At 45.0% G+C, this 17,985-nt stretch overlaps 1 protein-coding gene across 1 annotated transcript in view; it reads right to left on the bottom strand.

Annotated features, from left to right (window-relative positions):
• The window catches only part of lrrk1 (leucine-rich repeat kinase 1), a 183,119-nt gene that overhangs the window by 20,186 nt on the left and 144,948 nt on the right, over window positions 1–17,985 (bottom strand). The window contains exons 30-32 of the mRNA XM_065011179.1: window positions 7,004–7,198; window positions 4,274–4,425; window positions 2,845–2,857 (exon numbers count right to left, since the gene is read on the bottom strand). Coding sequence (XP_064867251.1) covers window positions 2,845–2,857; window positions 4,274–4,425; window positions 7,004–7,198 — 360 coding nt within the window. The remainder of the gene's footprint in view (window positions 1–2,844; window positions 2,858–4,273; window positions 4,426–7,003; window positions 7,199–17,985) is intronic.

Genomic DNA, 17,985 nt, shown 5'->3' with positions numbered 1-17,985 from the left:
GTATCATGTTGTGGGGGTGCTTGCTGCTGGAGGGACTGGTACATCATGAGGACGGAAAATTTATGTGGATATATTGACGCAACATCTCAAGACATCAGTAAGGAAGTTAAAGCTTGGTCACAAATGGGTCTTCCAAATTGACAATGACCCCAAGCATACTTCCCAAGTTGTGGCAAAATGGCTTAAAGACAACAAAGTCAAGGTATCGGAGGGGCCATCACAAAGCCCTGACCTCAATCCTATAGAAAATGTATGGGCAGAACTGAAAAAGCATTTGCGAGCAAGGAGGACTACAAACCTGACTCAGTTACAACAGCTCTGTCAGGAGGAATGGACCAAAATTCACCCAAAACGTTTGACCCAAGTTAAACAATTTAAAGGCAATGCTACCAAATACTAATTGAGTGTATGTAAATGTCTGACCCACTGGGAATGTGATGAAAGAAATAAAAGCTGAAATAAATCATTCTCTCTACTATTATTCTGACATTTCACATTCTTAAAATAAAGTGGTGATCCTAACTGACCTAAGACAGGGCAATTTTTACTAAGATTAAATGTCAAGAATTGTGAAAAACTGAGTTTAAATGTATTTGGCTGGTGTATGTAAACTTCCGACATACTGTACATATAGTACCAGTCTAACCATTCCATTGTTTTTTTGTATGTAAAAAAAACAAACTATTTTCTACTTTGTAGAATAATAGTGATGACATCAAGAAAGTGTTAAACAAATCAAAATATATGTTATATTTGAGATTCTTCAAAGTAGCCACCCTTTGCCTTGATGACAGCTTTGCACCCTCTTGGCATTCTCTCAACCAGCTTCATGAGGTAGTCACCTGAAATGCTTTTCAATTAACAGGTGTGCCTTGTTAAAAGTTAATTTGTGGAATTTCAGTCAATCCGGAAAATTTAAAGTGCAGTTGCAAAAGCCATCAAGCGCTATGATGAAACTGGCTCTCATGAGGACCACCACAGGAAAGAAAGACACAGAGTTACCTCTGCTGCAAAGGATAAGGTCAGAGTTACCAGCCTCAGAAATCGGCAATTAACTGCACCTCACAGAGCTCAAGTAACAGACACATCTCAACATCAACTGTTCAGAGGAGACTGTGTGAATCAGGCCTTCATGATGGAATTGCTGCAAAGAAACCACGAATGGACACCAATAAGAAGATCTGGTTTGCGCTTAGTGGGACTATCATTTGTTTTTTAACAGGATAATGACACGAAACACACCTCCAGAATGTATAAGGGCTATTTGACCAAGAAGGAAAGTGATGAGTGCTGCATCAGATGACCTGGCCTCCACATTCACCCCCAACTCAAGCCAATTGAGATGGTTTGGGATGAGTTGGACCACAGAGTGAAGGAAAAGCAGCCAACAAGTGCTCAGCATATGTGGGAACTCCTTCAAGACTGTTGGAAAAGCATTACAGGTGAAGCTGGTTGAGAGAATGCCAAGAGTGTGCAAAGCTGTCATCAAGGCAAAGGGTGGCTACTTTGAAGATTCTAAAATCTAAAACATATTTTTGATTTGTTTAACACTTTTTTGGTTACTACATGATTCCATGTGTTATTTCATAGTTTTAACGTCTTCACTGTTATTCTACAATGTAGAAAATAGTAAAAAATAAAGAAAAACCCTTGAATGAGTAGGATAGTTTGGCCAACCCCACCCCCAGTGTTAAGGATAGTTTGGCCAACCCCACCCCCAGAGTTAAGGATAGTTTGGCCAACCCCACCCCCAGTGTTAAGGATAGTTTGGCCAACCCCACCCCCAGTGTTAAGGATAGTTTGGCCAACCCCACCCCCAGTGTTAAGGATAGTTTGGCCAACCCCACCCCCAGTGTTAAGGATAGTTTGGCCAACCCCACCCCCAGAGTTAAGGATAGTTTGGCCAACCCCACCCCAGAGTTAAGGATAGTTTGGCCAACCCCACCCCCAGTGTTAAGGATAGTTTGGCCAACCCCACCCCCAGTGTTAAGGATAGTTTGGCCAACCCCACCCCCAGTGTTTATGTAAACTCACATTTAAGTAAACTTTCAGATGCAAAGAACATGTATGAATAAATATAAGTATTGTATTCTAATGTCCATAGGACACCCAGTGTTAGTGATTGTGAGGCAAACCCCAACCCCAGTGTTAATGATTTTTTGGCCAACTCCAACCCCAGTGTTAGTGATTGTTTGGCCAACTCCAACCCAGTGTTAGTGATTGTTTGGCCAACTCCAACCCCAGTGTTAATGATTTTTTGGCCAACTCCAACCCCAGTGTTAGTGATTGTTTGGCCAACTCCGGTCCCAGTGTTATCCATCTTGATTTCAGCCTGGTTCCAACTCCAATCCCCAGTGTTAGTGATTGTTTGGTTCAACCTCTGTAGTTCCATAAGACAACACACATTCATCCATCTTCATCTGACAACAGCATTCCCAGCCTGGTTCCTGGACAACAGCATCCACTTCACCTCTAGTTCCTAGGACAACACGCATTCACTACCACACTGTAGTTCCTATAAGACAACACACATTCACTACCACACTGTAGTTCCTATAAGACAACACACATTCACTACCACACTGTAGTTCCTATAGGACAACACACATTCCCTACCACACTGTAGTTCCTATAGGACAACACACATTCACTATCACACTGTAGTTCCTATAGGACAACACGCATTCACTACCACACTGTAGTTCCTATAGGACAACACACATTCACTACCACACTGTAGTTCCTATAGGACAACACACATTCACTACCACACTGTAGTTCCTATAGGACAACACACATTCACTACCACACTGTAGTTCCTATAGGACAACACACATTCACTACCACACTGTAGTTCCTATAGGACAACACACATTCACTATCACACTGTATTTCCTATAGGACAACACACATTCACTATCACACTGTAGTTCCTATAGGACAACACACATTCACTATCACACTGTAGTTCCTATAGGACAACACACATTCACTAACACACTGTAGTTCCTATAAGACAACACACATTCACTATCGCAGTTTCTAGAACGCACACACACACACACACAGACACAGACACACACAGACACACACAGTAGTTCAACAAGTCATACCGAGACAATACACACCATTTAACCGTGTTACCCTGACACAGAGTTAGGACAGTATTCAATCTTTCTCCTCCTTCCCCTGGCGGAGTAGTACCTGCTGACAATTATCATGTCATTCTCATGGTCGGTTCCCATGCTGGAAGCCCTGGCGCAATACCTCTATGAGGGGGTATTAGAATTACAAAGGATCTCTATGGGGTTAACAGCAGGACAGCTGCAGGCAATAGCAGTCATTAGCACCACCTGTATGGAGCGATGAAAGCTGCCTTTATCGTGGTGAGATTATCTCCCAGTCCCAAAGCACACACAGTCACACACAGGGGGAGAGCAACACTAAAGCAATTACTTTCCACCTGGGAGCTTTATTACAGGACAGGAGTGTGTGTGTGTTACTCTCAGAGAGGTATGTGCAGAGTATGTATGTGTGTGTGTGTGTGTTCTGCCTCCACTGCTCTTTATGAGACAGGAGTGTGTGTGTGTTACTCTCAGAGAGGTATGTGCAGAGTATGTATGTGTGTGTGTGTGTGTGTTCTGCCTCCACTGCTCTTTATGAGACAGGAGTGTGTGTGTGTTACTCTCAGAGAGGTATGTGCAGAGTATGTATGTGTGTGTGTGTGTGTGTGTGTTCTGCCTCCACTGCTCTTTATGAGACAGGAGTGTGTGTGTGTTACTCTCAGAGAGGTATGTGCAGAGTATGTATGTGTGTGTGTGTGTTCTGCCTCCACTGCTCTTTATGAGACAGGAGTGTGTGTGTGTGTGTTCTGCCTCCACTGCTCTTTATGAGACAGGAGTGTGTGTGTGTGTTACTCTCAGAGAGGTATGTGCAGAGTATGTATGTGTGTGAGTGTGTTCTGCCTCCACTTCTCTTTATGAGACAGGAGTGTGTGTGTGTGTGTGTTACTCTCAGAGAGGTATGTGCAGAGTATGTATGTGTGTGAGTGTGTTCTGCCTCCACTGCTCTTTATGAGACAGGAGTGTGTGTGTGTGTTACTCTCAGAGAGGTATGTGCAGAGTATGTATGTGTGTGAGTGTGTTCTGCCTCCACTACTCTTTAAGAGACAGTCCAAGATAAGCAGCTGAAATACACCCTCAGATCCTCAGGATGTCTACACAGACTTTTTGGGCCAGGAAAACCTCTGAAATCAACACAAAGAGAAACCAACCTGTCGTCCTTGTCCCCGTCCCAGAAGACAGCGCTGTGTCCCTGCAAGTGGGACAGGAAGAGCTGGGAGTGTGTGTCACAGGCCAGCAGGTACTTCAGACATGGGAAACTGGGCTCCTGCATCTGCCTCACACACTGCATGGCCAGGGGCCTCTGGATCAAGAGAGAGACACACAGTCACTATGTCATACTGTAAGCCAGGGTTCCCCAATTGGTGGCCAGTGGATTGGTGATTTTATCTTAGCAAAAATAATGTTGGACATAAAAGACTGTAAAAACACCAAATCAGCCCCAAGTGATTTACATTTTGAAAATGTAAATTAGTATTCCCATGCATAATAGAGAGAGATTTATTTAACCTTTATTTAACTAGGCAAGTCAGTTAAGAACAAATTCTTATTTTCAATGACGGCCTAGGAACAGTGGTTAAACTGCCTGTTCAGGGGCAGAACGACAGATTTGTACCTTGTCAGCTCGGGGATTTGAACTTGCCACCTTTTGGTTACTAGTCCAACACTCTAACCACTAGGCTACCCTGCCGCCCCAAAGATATACGATACTGTATATAAAAATGTATGTGGACACCCCTTCAAATGAGTGGATTGGGCTATTTCAGCCACACCCATTACTGACAGATGTACAAAATCCAGTACACAGCCATGCAATCTCCATAGGAAAACATTGGCAGTAGAATGGCCTTACTGAAGAGCTCAGTGACTTTCAATGTGGCACCGTCAAAGGATACCACCTTTCCAACAAGTCCATTTCTGCCTTGCTAGAGCAGCCCCGGGCAACTGTAAGTGCTGTTATTGTGAAGAGGAAACGCCTAAGAGCAACAACGGCTCAGCTGTGAAGTGGTAGGCCACGCAACCTCACAGAACAGGACCGCCGAGTGCTAAAGCGTGTAGCGCGTAAAAATAGTCTGTCCGCGGTTGCAACACTCACTACAGAGTTCCAAACTGCCTCTGAAAGCAACGTCAGCGCAAGAGCTGTTCTTTAGGAGGTTCATGAAATGGGTTTCCATGGTCGAGCAGCCGCACACAAGTCTAAGATCACCATGCCACGCGTCGGCTGGAGAGGTGTAAAGCTCGCCTCCATTGGACTCTGGAGCAGTGGAAACGCATTCTTCGGAGTGATGAATCACGAGTCACCATCTGACAATCTGACGGACGAATATGGGTTTGGCGGATGCCAGGAGAACGCTACCTGCCCGAATGCATAGTGCCAACTGTAAAGTATGGTGGAGGAGAAATCATGTCTGGGGCTGTTTTTCATGGTTCGGTCCCCTTAGTTCCAGTGAAAGGAAATCTTAACGCTACAGCATACAATGACATTCTAGATGATTCTGTGTTTCCAACTTTGTGGCAACAGCATGACAATGCCCCTGTGCAAAGTGGTTTTCGAGATCGGTGTGGAAGAACTTGACTGGCCAGCACAGAGCCCTGACCACAACCCCATCGAACACCTTGGGATGAATTGGAACGCCGACTTCAAGCCAGGCCTAATCACCCAACATCAGTGCCCGACCTCACTAATGCTCTTATAGCTGAATGGAAGCAAATCCCCACAGCAATGTTCCAACATCTAGTGGAAATCCTTCCCAGAAGAGTGGAGGCTGTTATAGCAGCAAGGGGGGGACCAACTCCATATTAATGCCCATGATTCTGGAATGAGATGTTCGACGAGCAGGTGTCCACATACTTTTGGTCATGTAGTGTATAAGTGATCGTACACAAATGTAAGTAAGGTTTGATATTATTACGTTTTAGTCAAATATTATATATTTTTGGGCTTCTTGTGATAAATTTGAAGTCTACAGATTATTTTAATTATGTTTCCGGCCCCCTGACTATCCATTTAAGAAGAAAAATCTGCTCCTGGTTGAATCTAGTTGATGATCCCTGCTGTAAGCCACACAGCATTATAATATCAGTTGTTAATACACATCTAGATGTATGAAAGACAGCATGATATCATTATAGTGGTGCGGATTAATCATCACACTTTCCTCTTTAAAAAGAGCATATTCAAGGCAGCACAGCTTGACTCACTAGTGTGAATATTGGCGTCCCAGCCCACAGCCCCTCACCTTCTCAGGCTTAGTGTCCCAGCCCACAGCCCCTCACCTTCTCAGGCTTAATGTCCCAGCCCACAGCCCCTCACCTTCTCAGGCTTAGTGTCCCAGCCCACAGCCCCTCACCTTCTCAGGCTTAATGTCCCAGCCCACAGCCCCTCACCTTCTCAGGCTTAATGTCCCAGCCCACAGCCCCTCACCCCCTTAGTGTCCCAGCTCACAGCCCTTCACCTTCTCAGGCTTAGTGTCCCAGCCCACAGGCTTAGTGTCCCAGCCCACAGACCCTCACCTTCTCAGGCTTAGTGTCCCAGACCCTCACCTTCTCAGGCTTAGTGTCCCAGAGCCCTCACCTTCTCAGGCTTAGTGTCCCAGCCCACAGACCCTCACCTTCCCCTCACCTTCTCAGGCTTAGTGTCCCAGCCCACAGCCCCTCACCTTCTCAGGCTTAGTGTCCCAGCCCACAGACCCTCACCTTCTCAGGCTTAGTGTCCCAGCCCACAGCCCCTCACCTTCTCAGGCTTAGTGTCCCAGCCCACAGACCCTCACCTTCTCAGGCTTAGTGTCCCAGCCCACAGACCCTCACCTTCTCAGGCTTAGTGTCCCAGCCCACAGACCCTCACCTTCTCAGGCTTAGTGTCCCAGCCCACAGCCCCTCACCTTCTCAGGCTTAGTGTCCCAGCACTCGATCATCAGGCCATGCAGACAGTGGAACTGGACTTCCTCTGGGTTTCCCAGGGTGGGACGGATCCCTTTAGACAGCTTCTTAGCTATCTGGAGCTGGTGCTGGCCCAACGCAGGCCTACAACCTGACAGCAACTCATACACAACCATCCCATACGAGAACATATCCACCTGAGTGAGTGTGTGAGAGAGAGAGAGAGAGAGAGAGAGAGTGAGTGTGTGAGAGAGAGAGAGAGAGAGAGAGAGTGTGTGAGAGAGAGAGAGAGAGAGAGAGTGAGTGTGTGAGAGAGAGAGAGAGAGAGAGAGAGAGAGAGAGAGAGAATTATTATTATATTATATATTATATTAGGAAGGTGTTCTGAATGGTTTGTACAGTCAGTGTATATATATCTATATTGATTTAATTGCTTTGGCAATGTATGTTTCCATGCCAATAAAGCTTCTTCAATTGAATTGAAATGCACGCACACACACACACACACACACACACACACACACACACACACACACACACACACACACACACCAGTCATCCCATTGTAATAGTCAGACTAATGTTATCTATGAAGGCCATTCAGCTTGGTGATGGAACACAAAACAGCATATTTTCAGTCCAAGTTGAATTCCTTTCTATGAATGGCCATGAGCTTGAGATGAACAGCCCACTGTGGCTTTCTTCCCAGGGTTTATTTAACACAGCGCAGACAGATGGGGCCAAAATGCACCGAGTGGTGAGTTTCCACGCTCTGTTAGTGTTACGGGAGCAGTTCTGGCTCCTCGCCACGATGACATCACTTGGCAACTATTCTGAGAATCCTCAACGTCCGTGGTCCTCGGGGTCAGAGAGGCTACAGGTAAGGCCGTGGTCCTCGGGGTCAGAGAGGCTACAGGTAAGGCCGTGGTCCTCGGGGTCAGAGAGGCTACAGGTAAGGCCGTGGTCCTCGGGGTCAGAGAGGCTACAGGTAAGGCCGTGGTCCTCGGGGTCAGAGAGGCTACAGGTAAGGCCGTGGTCCTCGGGGTCAGAGAGGCTACAGGTAAGGCCGTGGTCCTCGGGGTCAGAGAGGCTCAGGTAAGGCCGTGGTCCTCGGGGTCAGAGAGGCTACAGGTAAGACCGTGGTCCTCGGGGTCAGAGAGGCTACAGGTAAGGCCGTGGTCCTCGGGGTCAGAGAGGCTACAGGTAAGGCCGTGGTCCTCGGGGTCAGAGAGGCTACAGGTAAGGCCGTGGTCAGAGAGGCTACAGGTAAGGCCGTGGTCCTCGGGGTCAGAGAGGCTACAGGTAAGGCCGTGGTCCTCGGGGTCAGAGAGGCTACAGGTAAGGCCGTGGTCAGAGAGCCTACAGGTAAGGCCGTGGTCCTCGGGGTCAGAAAGGCTACAGGTAAGGCCGTGGTCCTCTGGGTCAGAGAGGCTACAGGTAAGGCCGTGGTCCTCGGGGTCAGAGAGGCTACAGGTAAGGCCGTGGTCCTCGGGGTCAGAGAGGCTACAGGTCAGAGAGGCCGTGGTCCTCGGGGTCAGAGAGGCTACAGGTAAGGCCGTGGTCCTCGGGGTCAGAGAGGCTACAGGTAAGGCCGTGGTCCTCGGGGTCAGAGAGGCTACAGGTAAGGCCGTGGTCCTCGGGGTCAGAGAGGCTACAGGTAAGGCCGTGGTCCTCGGGGTCAGAGAGGCTACAGGTAAGGCCGTGGTCCTCGGGGTCAGAGAGGCTACAGGTAAGGCCGTGGTCCTCGGGGTCAGAGAGGCTACAGGTAAGGCCGTGGTCCTCGGGGTCAGAGAGGCTACAGGTAAGGCCGTGGTCCTCGGGGTCAGAGAGGCTACAGGTAAGGCCGTGGTCCTCGGGGTCAGAGAGGCTACAGGTAAGGCCGTGGTCCTCGGGTCAGAGATGCTACAGGTAAGGCCGTGGTCCTCGGGGTCAGAGAGGCTACAGGTAAGGCCGTGGTCCTCGGGGTCAGAGAGGCTACAGGTAAGGCCGTGGTCCTCGGGGTCAGAGAGGCTACAGGTAAGGCCGTGGTCCTCGGGGTCAGAGAGGCTACAGGTAAGGTATATTCTCTATGGTACATTTTTATAAGGCCTCGTCTGTCATCAATCTCTATCATTGGTATGAAAGGGGAAATCCAATGTCGCCAAAGAAAATATGGGTTGTTGAATATTATACTATTATATTACACACTAGTTATGTATACCCTGTTTATAGATTAGTTAAGGACACAGAATGTCTGGTATTCCATCTCTCTGTCTTCCCATTTTACTTTCTCCATCTCTCTCTCTCTCTTTCTCCATGTCTCAGTCTTTCCATTATGGTCGATCTCTCTTTCCTCTCCATCTCTTCTTGCAGCATTACAATAACTACATCCTGAAACCTCATTTGAAGTTAAATCAAAGAGGAACCAAAAAGGATTAAAGTATGACAGGAGGGACATGATTGGCTGAGAACAGCAGAACAGGGTCAGAGTATAGACGTGAGGGTTTAACAGCAGAACAGAGTCAGAGTATTGACGTGATTTAACTTCAAATGAGGACACCTCTCACTTCCCTTTGAGAGGATGCTCAATTGAGTTGGAGGGTTAAAGGAGATTTAACGCCCTAGAAAAACAGTCAAACCAGTGTGTGTGTGTGTGTGTGTGTGTGCGTCAAACCACTTAAAAGCCCTGCTAAGTCAGCCCAGACCCCCTAGAGAGAGTGGAGCCCAGAGATGGTAGACAGCCATGTTGGAAAGGCTCATTAAAATGAGGACATAAAAGCCCATAGGATTAAAGTACACAGAGACAGAGTTGGTTGGTTGGCTTCATACCGTAGTTGGCTAATTCATGGTTGACTAATACATATCAGAGTGGGAGTCGATTGCCTGATGAGCAACCACAGAGTGAGAGTTAATTGGATAATTAATATCAGGACGAGAGATGATTGGCTAATGAGCAGAAAAAACAGGAGCTAATTGCTCACCTAACCAACACAGAGGGCAAGTTGAGTAAATTCCAGTACACTATAGAATATATTCCACAAGAAACTTGGCATTTACGGGAACACTTCACCTCAGACGGGTAGGCTATGGGACATTACTGTACGTCCAGTACAGTCATACAGGCATGAGGGAATGGATGCCTTAGTCATACATGTGGTAAATGATACACTCTTCATGCTGTATGGACACAGTTTAAAAATATAGTACCCAGACATCCAGCACAGTAAAAAAACACACACACACGCACGCACACGCACACACACACACACACACACACACGCACATGCGCACACATCTCCTTACATTTCACTTACAGCAGCACACACGTTACTAGTCATACACACGTTACTAATCAGACACACGTTACTAGTCAGACACACGTTACTAATCAGACACACGTTACTAGTCACGTTACTACGTTACTAGTCAGACACACGTTACTAGTCAGACACACGTTACTAGTAGTTACTAGTCAGACACACGTTACTAGTCAGTTACTAGTCAGACACGTTACTAGTCAGACACACGTTACTAGTCAGACGTTACTAGTCGTTACTAATCAGTTACTAGTCACACGTTACTAGTCAGACACACGTTACTAATCAGACACACGTTACTAGTCAGACACACGTTACTAATCAGACACACGTTACTAGTCAGACACACGTTACTAGTCAGACACACGTTACTAGTCAGACACACGTTACTAATCAGACACACGTTACTAGTCAGACACACGTTACTAATCAGACACACGTTACTAGTCAGACACACGTTAATCAGACGTTACTAGTCAGACACACGTAGTACTAATCAGACACACGTTACTAATCAGACACACGTTACTAATCAGACACACGTTACTAATCAGACACACGTTACTAATACGTTAATCACACGTTACTAGTCAGACACGTTACTAATCAGAGTCAGACACACGTTACTTACGTTAATCAGACTAGTCAGACGCGTTACTAATCAGACACGCGTTACTAGTCAGACACGCGTTACTAGTCAGACACGCGTTACTAATCAGACACGCGTTACTAATCAGACACGCGTTACTAGTCAGACACGCGTTACTAGTCAGACACGCGTTACTAGTCAGACACACGTTACTAGTCAGACACACGTTACTAGTCAGACACACGTTACTAGTCAGACACACGTTACTAGTCAGACACACGTTACTAGTCAGACACACGTTACTAGTCAGACACACGTTACTAGTCAGACACACGTTACTAGTCAGACACACGTTACTAGTCAGACACACGTTACTAGTCAGACACACGTTACTAGTCAGACACACGTTACTAGTCAGTTACTAGTCAGACACGTTACTAGTCAGATCAGACACGTTACTAGTCAGAGTCACACGTTCAGACACACGTTACTAGTCAGACACACGTTACTAATCAGACACGTTACTAGTCAGTTACGTTACTAGTCAGACACACGTTACTAATCAGACTAGTCAGACACGTTACTAGTCAGACACACGTTACTAGTCAGACACACGTTACTAGTCAGACAATCAGACACGTTACTAGTCAGACACACGTTACTAGTCAGACACACGTTACTAGTCAGTTACTAGTCACACGTTACTAGTCAGACACACGTTACTAGTCAGACACACGTTACTAGTCAGACACACGTTACTAGTCAGACACACGTTACTAGTCAGACACGTTACTAGTCAGACACACGTTACTAGTCAGACACACGTTACTAATCACGTTACTAATCAGACACGTTACTAGTCAGACACACGTTACTAATCAGACACACGTTACTAGTAGTAATCAGACACACGTTACTAGTCAGACACACGTTACTAGTCAGACACACGTTACTTACGTTACTAGTCAGACACACGTTACTAGTCAGACACACGTTACTTACGTTAATCAGACACACGTTACTAATCAGACACACGTTACTAGTCAGACACACGTTACTAGTCGTTACTAGTCAGACACGTTACTAGTCAGACACACGTTACTAATCAGACACACGTTACTAATCAGACACACGTTACTAATCAGACACACGTTACTAATCAGACACACGTTACTAGTCAGACACACGTTACTAATCAGACACACGTTACTAATCAGACACACGTTACTAGTCAGACACACGTTACTAGTCAGACACACGTTACTAGTCAGACACACGTTACTAATCAGACACACGTTACTAATCAGACACACGTTACTAGTCAGACACACGTTACTAATCAGACACACGTTACTAGTCAGACACACGTTACTTACGTTAATCAGACACTAAGTCAGACACGTTACTAGTCAGACTAGTCACACGTTACTAGTCAGACACACGTTACTAGTCATCAGACGTTACGTTACTAGTCAGACACACGTTACTAGTCAGACACACGTTACTAGTCAGACACACGTTACTAGTCAGACACACGTTACTAGTCAGACACACGTTACTAGTCAGATCACACGTTACTAGTCAGACAGTCAGACACACGTTACTAGTCAGACACACGTTACTAGTCAGACACACGTTACTAGTCAGACACACGTTACTAGTACGTTACTAGTCAGACACACGTTACTAGTCAGACACACGTTACTAGTCAGACACACGTTACTAGTCAGACACACGTTACTAATCAGACACACGTTACTAGTCAGACACACGTTACTAGTCAGACACACGTTACTAGTCAGACACACGTTACTAATCAGACACACGTTACTAATCAGACACACGTTACTAATCAGACACACGTTACTAGTCAGACACACGTTACTACGTTACTAGTCAGACACACGTTACTAGTCAGACACACGTTACTTACTAGTCAGACGTTACTAGTCAGACACACGTTTACTAGTCAGTTACTAGTCAGACACACGTTACTAGTCAGACACACGTTACTAATCAGACACACGTTACTAGTCAGACACACGTTACTAGTCAGACACACGTTACTAATCAGACACACGTTACTAATCAGACACACGTTACAAGTCAGACACACGTTACTAGTCAGACACACGTTACTAGTCAGACACACGTTACTAATCAGACACACGTTACGTTAATCAGACACACGTTACTAATCAGACACGTTACTAATCAGACACACGTTACTAGTCAGACACGTTACTAGTCAGACACACGTTACTAGTCAGACACACGTTACTAATCAGACACACGTTACTAGTCAGACACACGTTACTAATCAGACACACGTTACTAATCAGACACACGTTACTAATCAGACACGTTACTAATCGTTACTAATCAGACACACGTTACTAGTCAGACACGTTACTAATCAGACGTTACTAGTCAGACACACGTTACTAGTCAGACACACGTTACTCAGTCAGACGTTACTAGTCACACACACGTTACTAATCAGACACACGTTACTAGTCAGACGTTACTAACGTCAGACACACGTTACTAGTCAGACACACGTTACTAATCAGACTAGTCACGTTACTAGTCAGACACACGTTACTAGTCAGACACACGTTACTAGTCAGACTAGTCAGACACGTTACTAGTCAGACACACGTTACTAGTCAGACACACGTTACTAGTCACACGTTACTAATCAGACACACGTTACTAGTCAGACACACGTTACTAGTCAGACGTTACTAGTCAGACACACGTTACTAGTCAGACACACGTTACTAGTCAGTTACTAGTCAGACACACGTTACTAATCAGACACACGTTACTAGTCAGACACACGTTACTAATCAGACACACGTTACTAGTCAGACACACGTTACTAATCAGACACGTTACTAATCAGACACACGTTACTAATCAGACACACGTTACTAATCAGTTACTAGTCAGACACGTTACTAGTCAGACACACGTTACTAATCAGACACGTTACTAATCAGACACTAGTCACGTTACTAGTCAGAGTCAGACACGTTACTAATCAGACATCACGTTACTAATCAGACACACGTTACTAATCAGATCACACGTTACTAGTCAGACACACGTTACTAGTCAGACACACGTTACTAATCAGACACACGTTACTAGTCAGACACACGTTACTAGTCAGACACACGTTACTAGTCAGACACACGTTACTAGTCAGACACACGTTACTAGTCAGACACACGTTACTAGTCAGACACACGTTACTAGTCAGACACACGTTACTAGTCAGACGTTACTAGTCAGACACAGTCGTTACTAGTCAGACACACGTTACTAATCAGACACACGTTACTAATCAGACACACGTTACTAGTCAGACACACGTTACTAGTCAGACACACGTTACTAATCAGACACACGTTACTAGTCAGACACACGTTACTAGTCAGACACACGTTACTAGTCAGACACACGTTACTAGTCAGACACACGTTACTAGTCAGACACACGTTACTAGTCAGACACACGTTACTAATCAGACACACGTTACTAGTCAGACACACGTTACTAATCAGACACAGGTTACTAAATCAGACACACGTTACTAATCAGACACAGGTTACTAATCAGACACACAGACAATAAAGTGACATGCCCAAAAGAGGAAGTGACCTGTCATAATAACACATAATAACACAGCCATCTTTTGCACGCCCAATTTTTCAGTTTTTGATTTGTTAAAAAAGTTTGAAATATCCAATAAATGTCATTCCACTTCATGATTGTGTCCCACTTGTTGTTGATTCTTAACAAAAAAATACAGTTTTATATCTTTATGTTTGAAGCCTGAAATGTGGCAAAAGGTCGCAAAGTTCAAGGGGGCCGAATACTTTCGCAAGGCACTGTATATAGGTGTACACGGAGTGGACTAAACATTAGGAACACCTGCTCCTTCCATGACATAGACTGACCAGGTGAATCTAGGTGAATGCTATGATCCCTTACTGATGTCACTTGTTAAAACCACTTCAATCAGTGAAGATGAAGGGGAGGAGACAGGTTAAAGAAGGATTTTTAAGCCTTTAGACAGTTGAGACATGGATAGTGTATGTGTGTTATTCAGAGGGTGAATGGGCAAGACAAAATATTTAAGTGCCTTTGAACAGGGTATGGTAGTAGGTGCCAGGGACACTGGTTTGTGTCAAGAACTGCAAGAACTGTGTTTTTCACGTTCAACAGTTTCTCGTGTTCGTCAAGAATGGTTCACCACCCAAAAGACATCCAGAAAACTTGACAACTGTGGAAAGCATTGAAGTCAACATGGACCAGCATCCCTGTGGAACGTGTCGACACCTTGTAGAGTCCCTGCCCCGACAAATTGAGGATGTTCTGAGAGCAAAAAACTGATGGGGAGGTGCAACTCAATATTAGGAAGATGTTCTGAATGTTTTGTACACTCAGTGTATATAGATACTGCATGGAATTAAATAAATAACGTCAATATAAGTCAGTACCGTTACCCTAAACGATACAGTCAGTACCGTTACCCTAAACGATACAGTCAGTACCGTTACCCTAAACGATACAGTCAGTACCGTTACCCTAAACGATACAGTCAGTACCGTTACCCTAAACGACACAGTCAGTATCGTTACCCTAAACGACACAGTCAGTACCGTTACCCTAAACGATACAGTCAGTACCGTTACCCTAAACGATACAGTCAGTACCGTTACCCTAAACGATACAGTCAGTACCATTACCCTAAACGATACAGTCAGTACCGTTACCCTAAACGATACAGTCAGTACCGTTACCCTAAACGATACAGTCAGTACAGTTACCTTAAACGATACAGTCAGTACAGTTACCCTAAACGATACAGTCAGTAGTTACCCTAAACGATACAGTCAGTACAGTTACCCTAAACGATACAGTCAGTACAGTTACCCTAAACGACACAGTCAGTACCGTTACCCTAAACGATACAGTCAGTACAGTTACCCTAAACGATACAGTCAGTACAGTTACCCTAAACGATACAGTCAGTACAGTTACCCTAAACGATAGTCATAGAAAATTGTGAATAACTCACCACAGGTTAATGAGAAGGTTGTGCTTGAAAGGATGCACATAACTCTGCAATGTTGGGTTGTATTGGAGAGTCTCAGACTTAAATATCTTTCCACACACAGTCTGTGCCTGTATTTCGTTTTCAGGCTAGTGAGGGCCGAGAATCCACTCTCACATAGGTACGTGGTTGCAAAGGGCATCAGAGTCTTAACAGCGTGATTTGCCAAGGCAGAATACTCTGAGCGCAGCCCAATCCAGAAATCTGGCAGTAGCTTCTGATTAAATTACATGTTCACAGAACCGCTTGTTGCAATTTGGATGAGGCTCTTGGTAAGTGGGTTGGAGACAGGGCATGAAAGGGATAACAAATCCAGTTGTTTGTGTCATCTGTTTCAGGAAGGAACCTGCGAAATTGCTCACCCAACTCACTCAGGTGCTTCGCTATATCACACTTGACATTGTCCGTAAGCTTGAGTTCATTTGCACACAAAAAAATCATACAATGATGGAAAGACCTTTGTGTTGTCCTTGTTAATGCAGACAGAGAAGAGCTCCAACCTCTTAATCAATTTTGTCCCGCACATTGAATATAGTTGCAGAGAGTCCCTGTAATGCTAGATACAGATCATTCAGGCGAGAAAAAACATCACCCAGATAGGTCAGTCGTGTGAGAAACTCGTCATCATGCAAGTGGTCAGACAAGTGAAAATTATGGTCAGTAGAGAAAACTAAGCTGGTCTCTCAATTAAAAAAAATGTGTCAATACTTTGCTCCTTGACAACCAGCACACGTCTGTATGTTGTAAAAGCGTTACATGGTCGCTGCCCATATCATTGCATAGTGCAGAAAATACACGAGAGTTCAGGGGCCTTGCTTTAACAAAGTTAACCATTTTCACTGTAGTGTCCAAAATGTCTTTCAAGTTGTCAGGCATTCCCTTGGCAGAAAGAGCCCCTCGGTGGATGCTGCAGTGTAACCAAGTGGCGTCGGGAGCAACTGCTTGCACTCGCGTTACCACTCCACTATGTCTCCCTGTCATGGCTTTTGCGCCATCAGTACAAATACCAACACATCTTGACCACCAGAGTCCATTTGATGTCACAAAGCTGTCCGGTACTTTAAAAATATCATCCCCTGTTGTCCTGGTTTCTAGTGGTTTGCAGAAGAGGATGTCTTCCTTAATTGACCTCCCATAAACGTAACGGACATATACCAGGAGCTCTGCCAGGCCCGCCACGTCTGTTGACTCATCCATCTTTTCTACAGAATCCACTGGCTCGTTTGCAAAGCAGTAATTGTTTCAAAAGATCTGCTGGCATGTCACTGATGCGTCGTGAAACAGTGTTGTTGGATGAAGGCATTGTCTGTATAGTTTTTGGGCCTTTTCCCCCAGTATTGTCCCAGCCACATCTGTGGTAGCAGGAAGAATTAAGTCCTCCACAATAGTATGGGGCTTGCCTGTTCTTGCTACTCAGTAGCTCACGATATAAGACGCTTCTAGCCCCTGCTTTTTAATGGTATCTTTTGCTTTTATACATGTCTTACTACTCAAATTCTTTACGACTTACTACTCAAATTCTTTATACATTTTCGAGCAAACGGAAATGAGTAGCAACTACGTTTGGCTACATATGGACCGTTAGTGGAATTCCTGCGAGAGAGTAACGGTTAATGTGATTGGATGTTCATTATTTGACTAGGCTACCTGAATTTGAAAGTTGTGTTGTTATTTCGCTGAACACTAATTTTTATTTATTGGCGGTGAAACGAGGCTAGTCAGGTGAGAAAAAAACCTCACCCAAATGTATCGCCCCATTGGAAAATATAAATGGACTGTAGTGTTCAGCGAAATAACAACACAACTTTCAAATTCAGGTAGCCTAGTCAAATAATGAACATCCAATCACATTAACTGTTGCTCTCTCGCAGGAATTCCACTAACAGTCCATATGTAGCCAAACGTAGCTGCTAGTCATGTCCATTTACTTGAAAACGTATAAATGGTTAAAAAAAGTAATATATAAATATA

Source organism: Oncorhynchus nerka, linkage group LG27 (assembly GCF_034236695.1).
Source record: "Oncorhynchus nerka isolate Pitt River linkage group LG27, Oner_Uvic_2.0, whole genome shotgun sequence".
Classification (NCBI taxonomy): Eukaryota; Metazoa; Chordata; class Actinopteri; order Salmoniformes; family Salmonidae; genus Oncorhynchus; species Oncorhynchus nerka.
Note: the sequence above shows the minus strand (reverse complement) of the source record. Positions and strands in the feature narration are given on the sequence as shown.